This window comes from Bufo gargarizans, unplaced genomic scaffold, assembly GCF_014858855.1.
Source record: "Bufo gargarizans isolate SCDJY-AF-19 unplaced genomic scaffold, ASM1485885v1 original_scaffold_1594_pilon, whole genome shotgun sequence".
Lineage (NCBI taxonomy): Eukaryota > Metazoa > Chordata > Amphibia > Anura > Bufonidae > Bufo > Bufo gargarizans.
In genome coordinates, this window is record NW_025334428.1 from 81,478 (window position 1) to 100,886 (window position 19,409).

General features: G+C 41.9%; 1 protein-coding gene across 1 annotated transcript; it reads right to left on the reverse strand.

The window, feature by feature from the left end:
- Nucleotides 1–14,728: 14,728 nt before the first annotated feature.
- On the reverse strand, nucleotides 14,729–19,048 carry LOC122923425 (5-hydroxytryptamine receptor 5A-like). Its single transcript, XM_044274236.1, has 2 exons — nucleotides 18,365–19,048; nucleotides 14,729–15,061 (listed from the first exon to the last, which is right to left on the reverse strand). The coding sequence occupies exons 1-2, from the start codon at nucleotides 19,046–19,048 to the stop codon at nucleotides 14,729–14,731; spliced, it is 1,017 nt and encodes a 338-aa protein (XP_044130171.1).
- Between the last annotated feature and the right edge of the window lie 361 nt (nucleotides 19,049–19,409).

A 19,409-nucleotide genomic window follows, 5' to 3' on the forward strand; every position in this document is an offset into this window, starting at 1 on the left:
TAGAGTATAATTGTCTACAGCTACCCAGGTCAGCTTAGGCAAAGCAGGACCTGCAACTCAACTGCACCAACTGGGGGAGTCCAAGTGGCTGACTTGGAGGAAGATGAAAGCTCAAACTGGGCTCCATCTTCCCTGGCGGTGTCTGTGTCAGAGCAGATTATTTTGTATGTCTCCTCAGCTGCAAAAAGCTTGTGGGCCATATTAACTAACAAAAATAAAAAATACTAAACTCTGTCAGGCAACGTCGTCAGACAATGCTATACCTGGTCTGTAATCCCCGGTCACAATCACAGTTCCCAGGGGAGTTTAGGGTGATCATTGGGGTGATATGGCCACTGGTCACTTTTTTCACGTTCATTTAAACTTTCGCTTCACACAGGGATTTTTCCCGGGCTCTGCAGTGGCGTTCTCCTGCTCTGACAATTTCCGTGACATACAGTAAATGAGCTTGTCAGAGGTGGCAAATCACAGCGAATGTTGGCATGGCATCTGATGACCTGGTGACAGTTTGAGGCTGGGATGTAACTATATACCATATCAGGCTGTACGGTTATGTCTCAGCTTCCAACTGTCACCTTGAAATTACATGCGATCTGGACATATAGGGGTTAATCTAACCTATTTTTGCAGATTAATGAAACACTCTAAAATATTCGGATGTTACAGCAAGTCCGCAACAGATGAACTATACGGTTCATGGTAAAAAGGGCGAATAAGTGTGAAGGAAGATGAAGCAAATGGCTCCAGGGAATAGCTAAGGGATTCCAACCAAAATCCAACACTTCAAAGACATAGATGCTCCTATTAAATTTACCCTTCACGTCCGCCTTTCCTTCTTTCTCGAGGGGAAATTAAGTACCTTTTATCCAGCCTAATACATATGTAGGAGTAAATGATGTTTCAACTTAAATGGATTTAATTAAAAGGAAGCATATAACTATCATCACACTGCATTGTCACCAAACAAAAGTGGTAACTGAATATAAAATGTCATTGTTCCCTAATTTGATTTGACATAAAGGAGTTAACACATTTCTGTTGTTATAAAGGATTTTTATTTATTTATTATAAATCAGCAATACATGTGAATATATAACATTTGCAACATCCTGTCATTGAGAAAGTGACATTTTAGTCCCCTTTCAGTTACCCGTAAGTTTCCTGTGCTTGTCTACAAATCCCTGCAAATACTCAAATGTCTTCAATCATAGATAGATAGCTAGATATAGAGATAGATAGCTAGATAGATAGCTAGATAGATAGCTAGATAGATAGATAGATAGACTATCTATCTATCTAGTGATAATACATGGTAAAAATAGTAAATATGGAGGGGGGTCCATTGCTAAGTTTTAAATGATAAAAATATTTCTCTAATGCATCTATAAGAGCAGAAAATAAACTTTGCAAATGTTCCTTATTACACCTGCCCTTTCACAATTGGAGTTTTCCTGTATGGAAATGTGACTCCAGAGCACAGCATACACATCAACTGAGCAGCGTTGCAGTTAACGGCTCCATCCACTGTACAATGGATGGAGCGCTGTAGTTCTGGCGGACGCCAAGATTATTAATTCTGGATACTCGATCTTAGCGTCCGCATCCAGCACAAGCAACATGACTTTGGCCACAGATCCCTTGACAAAGGTCGTAAACCGACCGAAAAGTTGGGACTTTTTTTCTGCCCGCTAAAGATGATTATAAATTCTGGATACTGGAAATGTACAAACTTATCTAAATATGTACACCATTTATTAAAGCATAATTCTAAAAAGATTTTGGTGTGCCATAGATTTACCTCTTAACTAAAATTGTGGGCATGGTGTGGGCGAGGAAGGGGGTGGGCCAGCAGGCACATCTCATTCATTATTTTCTACGCCTGTTTTAGGCGTAGAAAATGGTCTAAATGCAAGACAGCTCAGAAGTTGTCTTACAATTAGAACTGGTGCAGGATCCGACGAAGTTATGGAGAAGCTGGCGTCTCTTCATAACTCCCGTAAATCCAATGCCAGCGCAGGGGCTTTACTAAGACTGGCATCTAAAACACGGTTCTTAATAAATGTGCTCCATAAAAATATTGTCAGAATTTGTTTTACATTCAATTATTGTTCTCTGGTAGCGTCCCCTGCTGTTGCTGCTTTGACCAAAATGTTGGTCCACCTTCTCCTGTTTTCCATGGTGGACTACCACTCAGTAGCTTCCCTGCTTCCTTCCCCTTCTCTCACTGCTGGTGTAGTGATCTCATAGTGAGAAAGGTGAACCAGCCCAGATACCTTTCATTCATTCATTAATCCTTGAATTAAATCCCTACATTTATAGAAATATATACAGTACTGCCCATAATTATTCATACCCCTGGCAAATTTTGACTTAAAGTTACTTTTATCCAACAAGCAAGTAATTTTTTGACGGGAAATGACATAGGTGTCAGATAATAAGACGATAAACAAGAGCCATTATTGTGGGGAAAAAAACATTTCTCAGCTTTTATTTACATTTGAGCAAAAAATACAAGATGTTCCGCACTGTGGGAAATCTCAGAGGATGTGGTCGGAAGCCAAAAGTGACACCTGTGCTGGCCAGGAGGATAGTTTGAGAGGTGAAAAAGAATCCAAGGATCACCACCAAGAAGGATCACCACCAAGGCCATCCTGGTGAATCTGGGCTCTGCTGGCGGCAATGTCTCAAGGCAGACAATCCAACGGACATTTCACACTGCTGGGTTCCACGGATGCAGACCAGGCACACAAAAGCTCGCTTGGCCTTTGCAAAAGCTCACCTGGACAAAGAAGAAGACTTCTGGTCTTCTGTGTAATGGTCAGATGAAACAAAAATAAAACATTTTGGTCACAATGATGTTTCCTTCATTTGGTGTAAAAAAAGAGAAGCCTTCAACCCAAAGAACACCATCCCCACTGTCAAACATGGTGGTGGGAGCCTAATGCTTTGGGGTTGTTTTTCAGTCAATGGACCATGGAACCTAATCACAGTAAACGGCACCATGAAAAAAGAGCAATACATGAGGATTCTCAACGACAACATCAGGCAGTCTGCAGAGAAACTTGGCCTTGGGCATCAGTGGACATTTCAGCATGACAATGACCCAAAACACACAGGAAAAGTGGTGAAGAAATAGTTAGCAGACAACAACATTAACGTTTTGGAGTGGCCCAGCCAGAGTCCAGATTGAATCCAATTGAGAATCTGTGGAGGGCGCTAAAGATCAGGGTGATGGCAAGAAGACCCTCCAACCTGAAAGATTTGGAGCTCATTGCTAAAGATGAATGGGCAAAAATACCTGTGGAGACATGCAAAAAGCTGGTCTGCAATTATAGGATGCGTTTGATTGCTGTAATAGCTAATAAAGGCTGTTCTATTGATTATTGAGAAGGGTGTGAATAATTTTGGACTGGACACTTTTTTCTCAAATATAAATAAAAGCTGAGAAATGTTTTTTTCCCCCACAATAATGCCTCTTGTACAGATGTAGCAGGGTTAGCACTCCAGCTCTTAACTCAAATTTCTTAACTCATCGCGTTATCTTGAGACAAAACCCGCTGAAAAGCAATTGAAGGTGTTTGCTTAGATTAGATAACACAACTCAGAAATCTCAGTAAACAGGAGTGTTAACTCTACTCCATCCATACATTATCTTATTATCTTTTGGGAGACACCTATGTAATTTCCCGTCAAAATATTACTTGCTGGTTGAATAAAAGTAACTTTAAGTCAAAATTTGCCAGGGGTATGAATAATTATGGGCAGCACTATAGGTATATCTCTATCTACAAATGAAGGGAATTTGGGAGGCACTACAGACCATAATTATATTTATTGTTGGAATCTCTGGGGATATGTGTAAGAAACTATTTTCTTTGCAGGGGAAGAAGACCAGAGAAGGGGTTAGTAAAAAACTGACTGCCAGCCTTCACCTGGGACGAGTTGCTGCCAGTCTAAGAAAGTGAAAAAGCCAGAGCTGCAGAGGGATGAGTAAAGACGCTAAAAAGGGTGCAACATTCTTTGCATTGATATAGTTAAAGGCTATATACACCTTTGGGGGCAATTTTTTTTATCATTGCATTATAATTATTTTGCGCAAATTTTTTTTATTGTTTTTTAGTAAAAATATGTAATGCTTTTTTTGTGTACATAGCATAGATACTGTAGTAGCAGCCTATGGATTTTCTGCCTTTTCTATCCTTTGAGGAGCTGACAGGCTCCTTATCTCTGCTCTCTGACATTATAAACACTCATTATAGCTCAGTTCTTATCTTACTGATAAGAATGTGGTTTAGGCCAATTTCACACTAGCGTTTTGGCTTTCCGTTTGTGAGATCCATTCAGGGCTCTCAAAAGCAGTCTCAAGCGGATAGGTTTTGCCCTAGTGCATTCTGAATGGAAAAGGATTTGCTCAGAATGCATCAGTCATTATTCCGCTCTGGAGGTGGACACCAAAACGCTGTCCGCCTGACGAAGCAGGGCCAAATGGATCTGTCCTGAAACACAATGTAAGTCAATGGGGACGGATCAGTTTTCTCTGACACAATCTGGCACAATGAAGACGGATGCATCATGGCTATAGAAGACATAATACAACCGAATCCGTTCATGACGGATGCATGCGGTTGTATTATTGTAACCGAAGCGTTTTTGCAGATCGATGACGGATCCGCAAAAAACACTATTGTGAAAGTAGCCTCAAAGATGTGTTTATGACCTCTCAGTAGTTTAGAGATGAGGTTTATTAGATGACCGGCACAAAGTGAAAGTACCAGTCACACAGCTAGAAACACAGTTGACCCTCAATATTTTTTATAAAGGCCAATTGAAAATAGGATTTTTAGCCACAAATTTGTAAAATGCAATAAACAAAATTGCCTCCAAAGGTGTACATAGACTTTAAATAGTGGTGTGCATTACTCCAGATGTTTTTTTTTTTCGTATTATTATTATTATTTGTGGGATAACCCCTTTAACTTCCCTTGTACTTACACTACACAATGATACAGCATCATAAAAGGCTACGGACACCTTCGGGGCAATTTTTTTATGATTACATTTCACTCATTTTGGTCTAAAAATAATTTACATTTGCATATTAAATGCAGATTTGGATTCCTACCGTATTGTCAAATATAGGATGCAGATTTCCTGTGATTTTTATGTGGATTTTGGGCAAATTTTGAACTGTATCTAAAGCCTCTTGCACACGAATGTGTGCGCCCCGTGGCCAAGCTGCGGCCCGCAAGCTGCGGCCCGCAAATTGCGGCACGAACACCCACCGTGGGGCAGCCACAGCAGATCGCGGAACCATTCACTTTAATGTGTCCGTGATCCGGCCGTTCCGCAAAAAGATAGGACATGTTCTATCTTTTTTGCGGAACTGAAGTACGGGATGAAACCCCACGGAAGCACTCCGTAGTGCTTCCTTAGGGTTCCGTTCCATGCTTCCGTTCTGCATCATTCCGCATCTAAGGATTTGTGGACCCATTGAAGTGAATGCTTTGCTGAATAAAAATAAAAAAAGTAGTGGGTGCAATGACAGGGAGCGGCGATTGCGCACCTTCCCATCATTGTACCCCTCAGATGCTGCGTTCATAGTTGATCACGGCATCTGCAAGCAATAAAAATAATTAATAAAATCATACTTCCCCTTATCCATTTGATTGCGAAGAGCCAGCCGGCACCATCTTAAAGATCCAGCACGAAATTTCAAGCGGCTTGTGATGACGTCATCACATCGGCCTGCGTGGTGACGTCATACGCACAGGAATCTTCAATCAAGATGGCGGCGGCAGGCTCTTCAGGCTCAAACGGATGAAGTTACGTAGAAGCACAAGGACATTCAGCATTGCAGCTATTCGAATTCCACTTAATGGAGTTTGATTCGCTTAACCCTATTCTTAAGTCCTAAATTAAAATATAAACAATTTTTTAAATAAAAAACATTCACTTACTTTGGTAAGATTAGTGCTCATCCCTCCATATGGGCTGATGCACACGACTTGAATGGGTCAGCGATCCAGAAAATATGGTCCAGAATAGGACATGTTCTATTTTTTTGCAGTGCGGTGGCACGACTTCGTAGTGCTTCCATGGGCTTCCGTTCTGTGCCTCTGCTCTGCACCGCTCCGTATCTTGAGGATTGCAGACCCATTCAAGTCAATGGGTCCTTATCCATGATACGAAGTGCACACAGTTGGTGCCTGTATACTGCGGACGCAATGTTTGCAGACCGCACTATGGGCATGGGGCACACACGATGTGTGGATGATCCCTAAATGACACTTTTATCTGCCAATATATCATATAAAGTACGTACCAAACAAAATTAGGACTGTGAATCCGGTGCCAGTTCACAGTTAACCAGTTCTTTGGAATCCTGCTCTTAGTGGCACAAATTTAAGGGTTCAGCCACACAATCAGGTTTCTTGATGCAGTTTTGGAAGCTGAAATCAGGAATGAATCATAAAAGAATAGAAAGTATAAAAAGGACCGATATGACTTCTCTTTTTTTAATTCACTGGCTTTGGCTTCTATAAAGGAAACTGGCTGTACCATAAGTCTCTGCAGATCAGTTGGCTGAAGCATGGTGAACTGGCATGTAATTATTGACAGTGAGAAAAGTTGCTGCAACTTTGAGTACGGTCACACAGTCAGATTTCCTGATGCAGTTTTCGAAGCCAAAATCAAGAGTAACATAGTAACATAGTACATAAGGCGAAAAAAGACATTTGTCCATCCAGTTCGGCCTGTCATCCTGCAAGTTGATCCAGAGGAAGGCAAAAAAAAACTGTGAGATAGAAGCCAATTTTCCTCACTTTAGGGGAATAAAAAATTCCTTCCCGACTCCAATCAGGCAATCACAATAACTCCCTGGATCAACGACCCCTCACTAGTCGCTATAGCCTGTAATATTATTACGCTCCAGAAATACGTCCAGGCCTCTCTTGAATTCCTTTATTGTACTCACCATCACCACCTCCTCAGGCAGAGAGTTCCATAGTCTCACTGCTCTTACCGTAAAGAATCCTCTTCTATGTTTGTGTACAAACCTTCTTTCCTCCAGATGCAGAGGATGTCCCCTCGTCACAGTCACAGTCTCTGTACTGACCCCTGATATATTTATACATATTAATTAGATCTCCTCTCAGTCGTCTTTTTTCTAAAGTGAATAACCCTAATTTTGATAATCTTTCAGGGTACTGTAGTTGCCCCATTCCAGTTATTACTTTAGTTGCCCTCCTCTGGACCTTCTCCAGCTCTGCTATGTCTGCTTTGTTTAATGGAGCCCAGAACTGTACACAGTACTCCATGTGTGGTCTGACTAGCGATTTGTAAAGTGGTAGGACTATGTTCTCATCACGGGCATCTATGCCCCTTTTGATGCAACCCATTATCTTATTGGCCTTGGCAGCAGCTGCCTGACACTGGTTTTACAGCTTAGTTTGCTGTTTATTAAAATTCCTAGATCCTTTTCCATGTCAGTGTTACCCAGTGTTTTACCATTTAATAAGTACGGGTGACTTGCATTATTCCTTCCCATGTGCATAACTTTACATTTGTCAGTGTTAAACCTCATCTGCCACTTATCTGCCCAATCCTGCAATCTATCCAGATCGCTCTGTAGTAGTATACTGTCCTCTTCAGTGTTAATTACTTTACACAGTTTAGTGTCATCTACGAAAATTGATATTTTACTATGCAAGCCTTCTACAAGATCATTAATATATTGAAGAGAATAGGGCCCAATACTGACCCCTGAGGTACCCCACTAGTGACAGTGACCCAATCTGAGTGTGTCCAGTTAATAACCACCCTTTTTTTTCTATTACTGAGCCAGTTACTTACCCACTTACAGACGTTTTCTCCCAGTCCGAGCATTCTCATTTTATATACTAATCTTTTATGCGGTACAGTGTCAAATGCTTTGGAGAAGTCCAGATACACGACATCCATTGATTCGCCGCTGTCAAGTGTAGAACTTACCTCCTCATAGAAACTGATTAAATTAGTTTGACATGACCGATCCCTCACGAAGCCATGCTGATATGGCGTTATTTGCTTATTTCCGTTAAGATGCTCTAACATAGCATCTCTCAGAAAACCTTCAAACGGTTTACCCACAACAGATGTTAAACTTACCGGCCTATAGTTTCCAGGCTCTGTTTTTGGACCCTTTTTGAATATTGGCACCACATTTTCCATGCGCCAATCCTGTGGGACATTTCCTGTCAATATAGAATCTGCAAATATCAGAAATAAGGGTCTGGCTATGACATTACTTAATTCCCTTAGGATACGGGGGGGTATGTCATCCGGTCCTGGCGATTTGTCTATTTTAATCTTTTTTAGTCGCTGTTGCACTTCTTCCTGGGTCAGACAGGACACTTTTAATGGGGAATTTATTTCAACATTCAGCATTTCATCTGACAGTTTATTTTCCTCAGTGAATACATTGGAGAAAAAAATATTTAACAGCTTTGCTTTCTCCTCGTCGCTCTCTGCGACTCCCCCCTCATTACTCTTTAAAGGGCCGACACCTTCAGATTTATACTTTTTAACATTTATATAATTGAAGAATATTTTAGGGTTAGTTTTACTCTCTTTGGCAATTAATCTCTCGGTCTCTAGTTTGGACGCTTTTATTTGTTTTTTGCATGTTCTATTTTTTTCCTTATAGTTTTTCAGTGCTTCCGTGCTCCCCTCCTGTTTTAGTGTTTTATATGCTTTCTTTTTGTCATTTATTGCTTTCTTTACAGTTCTGTTTATCCACATTGGTTTCTTTTTGTTCCTTAACCTTTTATTCCCATACGGTATGTACCTCTCACAATGAGATTTTAGGATGCTTTTAAAGATATCCCATTTTGTGGCTGTATTTTGGATCATAAAAGGTGAGAAAGTATAAAGGAAAGATACGAATTCTCTTTTTTTAATTCACTCCTGGTTTGGACATCCAAAACTGCATCAGGAAACCTAAGCATGTTGGTGTACACCTAGGGCATGACCCAATGCTACAACTGGCCTCATGTGGCCAAGTCACGCCCACCCAAGGTGCACTAAATCCTGGGGCCATTGCAACCACCTGCACCATTGGGCGATAAGAGCCCTAACACACATAAAATTGGTTTGACATTTTTGCTCAGTAAAAAAAAAACACTTAGAAACTGTTTGTTTTGTTTTTTCATACCATGTGGTTTTATGGTGGCGAATTTTTCTAAGCCATGTTTTTTCTGTCAAAATGCCACAAAAAAAGCTAAAAGCTTCAGCATGCAGTGTTTTTCAAAAAAAACTAAAAAGCCACCAAATTAATAAAAGCACCAGTAGCAACAAAACACTTGTGCATTCTTCATTTCATATTTCCCGTAGACTTTCAGCTAAAATCTGAGGCTGGCATTTTTGATGCACAAAACACAGGTGCAAAAAAAAAAAAAAAACACTACTAAAAACTATGTGTGTACCCACCAACCCTATCAATCTTACCAGAGAGGTAATGGTTGTGAAAAATTTTAGCTTAAGGCTACATGCACATGATCGTATGTGTTTTGCGGTCTGCAAATTGTGGATCCTCAAAAGAAAAATGGATGACATCCTTTTTTTTTTTTTTTTTGCGGATCCATTGTAACAATGCCTAAAACGGACAAGAATAGGACATTTTCTTTTTTTTTGTTGCAGGGCTACGGAACGGATATACTCATCCGGACAGCTGTCCGCATTTTTTTGCGGACCTATTGAAATGAATGGGTCCGCATCTTATCTGCAAAAAAAACAGAACAGACATGGAAACAAACAATGTTCCTGTGCATGTAGCCTAAGTGCAATGGTAATGTGAGAGATAATTGGCTGCATGGGGCTCAATTTCTCATAGTAGCCTATGGCCACCTGTGAGGAATGTTCGTTGACAAGATAAATTTTTCAAGATTTTCAAAAAAAAGATATAAACACAAATGGGTAATTAGGTCCTGCTCAGTTGACCCCATAGAAATGATGGAGGTAATCTAGTAGTTGTAAGTAGATGAGATAGCTTCATATTCACTTTACATAGCTTGTGAAAAAAAACAGGATTAGGCCTCATGCACACGACCGTTGTGTGCATCCGTGGCCGTTGTGCCGTTTTCCGTTTTTTTTTCGCGGACCCATTGACTTTCAATGGGTCCGTGGAAAAATCGGAAAATGCACCGTTTTGCAGCCGAGGCCGTGATCCGTGTATCCTGTCCGTCAAAAAAATATGACCTGTCCTATTTTTTTGACGGACAACGGTTCACGGACCCATTCAAGTCAATGGGTCCGTGAAAGAACACGGATGCACACAAGATTGGCATCCGTGTCCGTGATCCGTGGCCGTAGGTTGCTTTCATACAGACGGATCCGAAGATCCGTCTGCATAAAAGCTTTTTCTGATCTAAGTTTTCACTTCGTGAAAACTCATTTCCGACAGTATATTCTAACACAGAAGCGTTCCCATGGTGATGGGGACGCTTCTAGTTAGAATACACTGCAAACTTTGTACAAGACTGCCCCCTGCTGCCTGGCAGCACCCGATCTCTTACAGGGGGATATGATAGCACAATTAACCCCTTCAGGTGCGGCACCTAAAGGGGTTAATTGTACTATCATATTCCCCTGTAAGAGATCAGGGCTGCCAGGCAGCAGGGGGCAGACCCCCCCCTCCCTAGTTTGAATATCGTTGGTGGCACAGTGTGCCCCCACCATCGCCCCCCCCCTCCCTCCCTCTATTGTATTAAATCGTTGGTGGCACAGTGTGCCAACCACCATCGGCCCCCCTCCCTCCCTCTATTGTATTAAATCGTTGGTGGCACAGTGTGCCAACCACCATCGCCCCCCCCCTCCCTCTATAGCAGTAACATTGGTGGCAGTGTGCGGTCTCAACAGTAGAAGATTCATACTTACCTGCTTGCTGCTGCGATGTCTGTGAACGGCCGGGAGCTCCTCCTACTGGTAAGTGACAGTTCTTTAGCAATGCGCCGCACAGACCTTTCACTTACCAGTAGGAGGAGCTCCCGGCCGGACACAGACATCGCAGCAGCAAGCAGGTAAGTATGAATCTTCTACTGTTGAGACCGCACACTGCCACCAATGTTACTGCTATAGAGGGAGGGGGGGGGCGATGGTGGTTGGCACACTGTGCCACCAACGATTTAATACAATAGAGGGAGGGAGGGGGGCCGATGGTGGTTGGCACACTGTGCCACCAACGATTTAATACAATAGAGGGAGGGAGGGGGGGCCGATGGTGGTTGGCACACTGTGCCACCAACGATTTAATACAATAGAGGGAGGGAGGGGGGCCGATGGTGGTTGGCACACTGTGCCACCAACGATTTAATACAATAGAGGGAGGGAGGGGGGCCGATGGTGGTTGGCACACTGTGCCACCAACGATTTAATACAATAGAGGGAGGGAGGGGGGGGGCGATGGTGGGGGCACACTGTGCCACCAACGATATTCAAACTGGGGAGGGGGGGGGCTGCCCCCTGCTGCCTGGCAGCCCTGATCTCTTACAGGGGAATATGATAGTACAATTAACCCCTTTAGGTGCCGCACCTAAAGGGGTTAATTGTGCTATCATATCCCCCAGTAAGAGATCGGGTGCTGCCAGGCAGCAGGGGGCAGTCTTGTACAAAGTTTGTAGTGTATTCTAACCTGAAGCATCCCCATCACCATGGGAACGCCTCTGTGTTAGAATATACTGTCGGATCTGAGGTTCACGAAGTAGCTCATATCCGACAGTATATTCTAACATAGAGGCGTTCCCATGGTGATGGGGACGCTTCAAGTTAAAATATACCATCGGATTGGAGAAAACTCCAATCCGATGGTATAAAAGAACTCCAGACTTTACATTGAAAGTGGGGACGGATCCGTTTGAAATGGCACCATATTGTGTCAACATCAAACGGATCCGTCCCCATTGACTTGCATTGTAATTCAGGACGGATCCGTTTGGCTCCGCACGGCCAGGCGGACACCAAAAAGACTTTTTTTTCATGTCCGTGGATCCTCCAAAAATCAAAGAAGACCCACGGACGAAAAAACGGTCACGGATCACGGACCCACGGACCCCGTTTTTGCGGACCGTGAAAAAAAACTGTCGTGTGCATGAGGCCTAACAGACAGAATGTTGCATATAAGATTAACTGAAATTTTCCAGTAGGCAAGACAAATCTCTAGCTCCCGGCACCATAAGAAAATAAAGAAAACAAGAGTAATAATCCAGTTCATTTTTAATTTAAAAAAAAAACATGAAATATACACGTTTGGCCAAAAGCCCAAAAATGAAATATTGTTGATTGAAAAATGTATTAAAAACAGGAAACCTCCTGAACGTATACAGTAATTCTTAGCTTTGGTTCATAGATTGCAGCTGCAGTGGGGTTGGCAGATGCATTTTTCCATTTATCTTTTTCTTTTTTGTGACAAATGCAGCACAACAGCACTGTGTAAATCCTGCCTTAGGCTTCTACGGGGTGCTACTGTACCTTCATATGCCTCCAGTTTTATTGAGATTAATTTTCCGTTAGATTCGATGTGGCAGTGCCACAGGAGCTCCATGTCCCTCCATACCACCTTCTGTACATGGCTTTACCTTGAGGCCTTAACGTTTAGTATTTGAGATGTTTCCATTTTTGATAATGGAATACTTTTAGATAGCCAGCCTCATCAGTGTAGATATAAGCAGCTTTTCTTTAGTTCTCTTTTTCAACCTATGCTCCTTCTTCAACTTCCCAAGGTCTAAATTATTATCTATGTTTGGCAATAATGTATTTGATTTATAAGATTGTGTTGCACATGTTGTTTATATAAGCCAGGAGTTGATTGGTGGGCCCAATGGAGAGGTTTAATGAATAGCTAGAACACCTTTATCAAAGCCCCCTACTACATTGATTATTGTGAATTGTGCCCCTCAGGGTACTAGTGCCTAAATGGTGACCCTCTGTAGAGACACTAATTTAATGTACCTCCTCCTCTGTCTGGACATGTCCCCTTGTTTTCTGTGTTCTGGTCCTCCTGTGTTCTTCTGTTGTACTTGAGAATAGGAGTGGCAGCAGCTGGTGAGGGTCATAGCAACACTGGCATAAGAGACCATGCGACATGCCCGTGGCGCTTGGCATGGCAGATGGAGAGGAGCTGTCCAGAGAGATGCTTCTCTGGTGGCACTACATGTGGAAGGTGGAGCCACTCTACAAGAGGAGCATAGTGGCTCCATACTTAGCACTGGTACTTTGCAGTGCTGGGACCCTGGGTTCAAATCTGGCCAAGAGTAACATCTGCATGGAGCTTGGATGTTCTTCCTGTGTTTGTGTGGGTTTACACCAGGTATTTCAGTTTCCTTACACAATCAAAAGACATACTGATAGGGAATTTAGATTGTGAGCTCCCCCGGGGATGCAAGTGATGAAAATGTCTGTAACGCGCTGCTGAATATGTTGGTGCTATGAAAACAAGTAAAATAAATAAATTATAAGAAGAAGCAAAGGTGGGCATGGGACAAATGCTACCTGTAGTTTTCAACTGTATCTGCATCCTGAGGTGGCCAACGCCGTTGATATGATGCCGCAGACAAGGGAGACTGGTGCAGCTACAATATTTGCTCTATAGTTAAAGTGACCCTGATTTAGGCAGACCAAAAGAATTTTGTGTGGTAGCAGCATCCAGCTCTCAGGTGGAAAGGTCATCTGACCTACTCAGCACGGATCTGGGTTGTGCTAAAGACCAAAGTAGATCCAGCGAGTAAAATCCACATAATATGTATTTCTTCTTATTAAAATATGAAGAACCATGTCCATCTCGTAGAAAGATCTGATGGTTTCGACCGACACAGGTTTTAGTCATACAGTACTTGCACAAATGCGTCAAATTTTTCTACGAGAGGGACACTGTTCTTTATATTTTAATAAGAAGAAATAAACATTTTGTGGATTTTACTAACTAGATCTACTTTTGTCTTTTGCAAGACCAAAAGAATAGATCTAGAGGCATGTTGAATAAAAATTTCTATACATGAATGAATTGATAAATATTTGGTCTTTCAAAAAAATCACCTAGCAATTGAAATTTGCGGCTTGCATAAATTTACAATAAACCTATTAAAGTTAATTGCTCTTCTCTGACCCTCACATCTATTCCTCCAGGATACCTTATTCAAATGGTGAATTCAATGAGCTGAGCTCTTCTGAGCTGTGTTACTGCTTATTTGGCAATACGCAACAATTCCTTCCCAATTGGGGGCAGGCTGAAGAATGTTTACCATAGATTAAGGGTTGAAATTTAAGGGACTCAATAGTTTAAAGGTTTAGAGCTCCATGGAAGATCACCAACACTGACATGAATCTTGAATCGTATTCACCTAACTACTGCAGATACTCTTGCATGGCTGGAGTAGGCATGACCACAATAATAATATCGACCCATGGCTGCTGCTTTTTATACATAGTAAACACATAGTGGATGTTTTTGAATACTTCATTAGCATTATCTCGTCATAAAAAGACAGATTGGACAATTCTGAATACTTCATTTGCATTATCTTGTCATCATCTCAACAGCTTCATCTATAGCCAAAAGACTTGATAATCTTCTTTTTAGATCCCATACACTTTAAAGCATTCCAGTTCCAGACAGCAGTCCCAAAGCTGAGGTTCCTGGATGAAAAATCAATGGTTGGTTAACATGCTTCCACAAGTAAATTCCAGCACACTAGGTTCATCACCGCTGCCTGGAGAAGAGATTTCTGAAAGCATTATTGTAGTTTTTGTTGAAGGCTGTATAGATCAAAGGATTGAAAAATGAATTTGAGTAGCCCAGCCATAAAAATATACTTTTCCATATGGGAGGTATGTCACAGGAAAACAGGGGGTTAATCAGTTCAGTAATAAAGAACGGAATCCAGCAAAGAACAAAGACCCCTATGAGAATGCCCACCATAAGCGCTGCCCTTTTCTCCTTCTGTTCCCTCCATGTGTCTCCATCTGTCTGGAAAGTGACAGTGGCGTGACGGACTGTGAAGACCATTTGAGGCTGGTGAGATGCTTCTTTGACCTATCAGAGGCAACACAAGAATTAAGATCAGATCTGAAAAAAACAAATCTTAGCTGGCACGTATTGATACACATGCATGAGTCAATGCACAGCCCCATGAGAATTGGCACGGTGTCACTGTTTTGACATATTGCATGACAAACAGAATACATAAGATGCAGCATGTAGGACATATACACCCAACCTTGTCCCTGCCCCGGCATGAGGTGAAAAAAAATTGTTGGAATTGGCACACTTGATACAGCGAGCACATAGGATGCATTAGAGATGAGTGATAAGACCAGATCGACTGTCCAATTTGAACTGAATCAATTCAACCCAAATCAAAAGTGCTTAAACTGCCCTGAAAAACTTTGGATGACATTATATAGATACCAAATTTTTCCGAAAATTCTATTCCAATTCTATAGAATCGATCTGCTCATCTCTCTACATAGTTCCACTCCCAGTTGTGCAGATACATTTATACATGTACCCGTTATAACTAAAGCAAACGGCACAATGATGAGAATTTACAATAATGGAGAGAAAGTGCAGGAATTGGCAAGCGCGTACGATTCTCAAGCATTTCAGGAATAACTGCTCAGTGGGAAGTCATCAAACACAAGTGAGGTTAACACGAAAATCTGCACAGATTCTTACGAGGTTTACTGTAACTATAGCACCGGCTTGTGCGATGATAGAAAGCTATTCAAAAGGTATATAATTAGGATACATGTATGCAGCGTTACTGTATATCTATTGTAAGCGTCTCTGAACAGTAGTGATGAGCGGCAGGCAGGGCCGGCTACAGGTTCATGTGGGCCCTTGGGCGATAAAGCCTCAGTGGGCACCCTTGTGGCATTTTGCACAACAGACACGGCAATGAAGCTGCATGTGTTATAGATGTTGCCAAATACAATAGACAAAACACGCTACATAGCGTGAATCAATCCTTATACCCGTACTTTCTAATCCCTCAGGTCTACTCAGTATTCCGTTTTTACTGTACACCCTCTAAAGAGAAACAGACATTGAATATGAAAATAAATATCAATATGAACGCTGATAGCACTATGCAGCTGCCTGCCCCTGTGCCCCCAATAATAAATATCAGTATGATGATACTTTAATTTGGAGCACAGCAGGGCAGGCTGCAGCAGACTAGGGTTGTCATGATACCAATATTTTGATTCGATTTCTATACCATAAAAAAGTATTGCGATGCCATTCGACAGCTCGCCAAAAACACCAACACCAATAAGACACACAAAAAAGCTGCGGCGGCAAGGGCAATATTCTAATTTGCGATATTTTGCGAATATTTTGTAGAATATTCGTCATATATTCGCAAATTTGAGAATTCGTGATTATTTTCTTGATTACGAAAATTGGCAATGTAATATTCGCGTAATGCGCGCGCAATACAGGCTACATTTTCCAAGCTGCTAGAAGTTTCCTGAGACTGGAGAAAATGGTTGGCACGGCAGAACATTAAAAATGGCTTTATATGCAGATGGAGTGCTCCAATATATTCGCAATTGCGCTAATCGGAACTAATGATGCAAATATTTTGCCGCAATACATGAAACTTCACATTTTATCAGGTCTGAGTAGATATTACTGATTGGTGCACTAAGTATTGTTGTGACATCACAGCACAATGTATGTATGTATGTATGGACAGCAGAACCTATCAGCTACACTATATCAGGATATAACCTACACTGACTATCTCCCACTAACTATCTGTATTATATATATAATCTTTCCAATATAATGAGTGGAAACCACAGAGCTCAGCAATGACACTGCTGTCTCTTTCTAAGAACTTTAAAAAACAGTAGAAAATGGCTGCTGGGGAGGTTCTTATATAGTAAGGGGTAGGCAACTTTCCTATTGGATGCTAGGGATGTTGCTAAGCTCAGACAAAGACATTGCAGCCTTCTCATTGGCCCACAAGCAAAAAGCAGGGAGAAATCATGGCTTCAGATGAAAAAAAAAATTTAGAATATTCGAAAATACGAATATATAGCACTATATGCCAAATATTTGCAAATTCTTGAAGTGCCGATATTCCCGATTCAGATATTTGCGCCCAACACTACTGAACAGTATGTGTCATAGTAAGACGGTAATACGGAAGGTCTCACACATATACGTGAAGAAGGTACATACTTTCTGAAGGTGCTTCTGCTTCAGCCTCTGAGGAACCTAGCTAACGATTGAGTCAATGTCCAAGCGTAGCAAAACTGAGTCTGTCAGTGCAGCAGAGTTGATCATATCATTGGATTTAGACAGAAAAGCTACTCAGTTGTTTCAGCTCAGTAGCCCACAATACTGTGGCAAATTAGCATGATGAAATTTGACTTATTGTTGGCACAATTTTGTTCATCTAGTATTAGAGAAATCCATTTAGCAAGGGGCAAGCATGACCTGAGAGGCTTCATTTGCGACAAAATTGTACCACAACATTTGCCTAAAATTCTGTTGCAAACCAAGCCAACCAAAAGTTAGACAAAAGTGTCTCTCCCTGCACCAAAGTTATCATCCAGCCTGAGCCCCTGTGATAAATCTGGTGCAGATGTAAGTTTATGCTCTCAATAAGATTAAGACTATAAATCATCCCAAATGAGCTTAAATGACCAGTTAAAGGGAGACAGTCAGGTCCCTTCTCCCTAATAAACCAGTTCAAGAGTCTAAAACAGCTTTACAGGTGTTCCATTGTGTCCCTGGACAGAGGTCCAACTGCAGAGACAATGAACTTTCATGTGATATGCTAATTGTTTTGCAAGTGCCCAAAGTATGGTCCTGAGCCTGGAAAGTTCTCAGTCTCTTCTCGCTACACCCTGAGCCACAATGCCTCCTTGGTCTTGACTGACAGCTTCAGTGCGTTGGATATCAAGAACTCCTTTGTTGAAATCTCGTACACGCGTGGCGTGATCCACATGTACAGCACTTCGCATCCAGTGCTGAAGCTGTCAATCAATCACCAGGGAGCAGTGCCAGGTATAGTCAGGAAAGCCTAAGCACTTGATGGGTTTTGAACCACTCACTGGACACTTTCAAATTAATTTGCACATTGCATCAAAGCAGATTTCCTTGAAGATTGGACCTCTGTCCAGAGAAAGAAAGGAATGTGACACAATGGTATGCTTGGACAATTGTTTTAGTCCTCTAGAAACTGTTTAGTAGGAAGAAAGGAGCAGCAACTGTATTATCTCAGGTTGATGTGACCATGTAGCAGACATATAGTTGTCAGATCCTTCTGCAATGCAAAAAAAAAAAAGATTACGACTAAGGAATCATGAACATGAATCTCACCTCAATCACTTCTGGCATTGGGGTGATTGTATTTGTCTTTTTTGATCCAATTCTGAATTTAGCAGCTTTGTAGATTTTCCAGTAGACAAACAGAACCACACAAAGTGGAAGGTAAAATGCTCCAAAGGTGGAAAAGATTGTATAGGAAGGTTCTTGGCTAACCTGACATTTCTCAGTAATTTCTGAATAGGTTTCTCCCCATCCAAAAAGAGGAGACAGAGAGATGACTGCAGATAAAAGCCAAGTCAGCAAGATCATGATGTTAGATATCCTTTTTCTAGTCTTCAAGGTATACTCCAAATGTCTTGTGATAGACCAGTACCTGTCCAAGGCAATAGCTGTTACATTCCAGATGCTGGCTGTACAGCAGAGTACATCAAAGGAGATCCAGATCTGGCAGAGCACTCTACCCAGTCTCCAATGCCGATTGTTCAGCTCATGAACCAAGCTTAGAGGCATCACTAGGGCAGCCACCATAACATCTGATATTGCCATAGATGCCACCAAATTATGAGGAACCCGATGGAAAGTCCTGACCCTCAGTATGGTCACCAGCACTAGTACATTCCATAGGAAGGTAGCAATAACCAGCATAGCCAGTAGAGTTAAAATGAGGACACTGAATACAGACATTCTGTGGCAGGTCTCTGATCCTGAGCTGCCATTAGTACTGTTACACTCCATCCTCATTTGTGGTAGCATGAGAACTTACCCACAAGAAATGACAGCAGGTGAGTCTCTCTTTACAAGAAGCTCCCTCCAGCTCCTGCCCACGATGGTAGCTGGTCACTCATGATAAACATACCAGGCTGGTACTCCACCAGGTGGCTAGGATGAGGTAAGGAGGGCACTGCATGGCATAAAGTTTGGACAGGATCTGTACCCATCCCCGGCACAGACATGATCTCAGATTTTCAGACTTCCTGCAATCAATGAAGATCTGAGCCTGGAGAGAAAAGCCGGCAGCCAGTGTCTTCAGCCATCCAGCCGGCGCTGTCCCTGGTACTGAACCTCCAGCAGGAGAGCAGAAGAAGAGCAGAGCAGA

Coding starts and splice junctions, on each gene's coding strand:
- LOC122923425 (XM_044274236.1), bottom strand. CDS start 19,048: ATGGAGTGTAACAGTACTAATGGCAGCTCAGGATCAGAGACCTGCCAC. Junction 15,062..18,364: donor CAATGCCAGAAGTGATTGAG/GTGAGATTCATG, acceptor TGCCTCTGATAG/GTCAAAGAAGCATCTCACCA.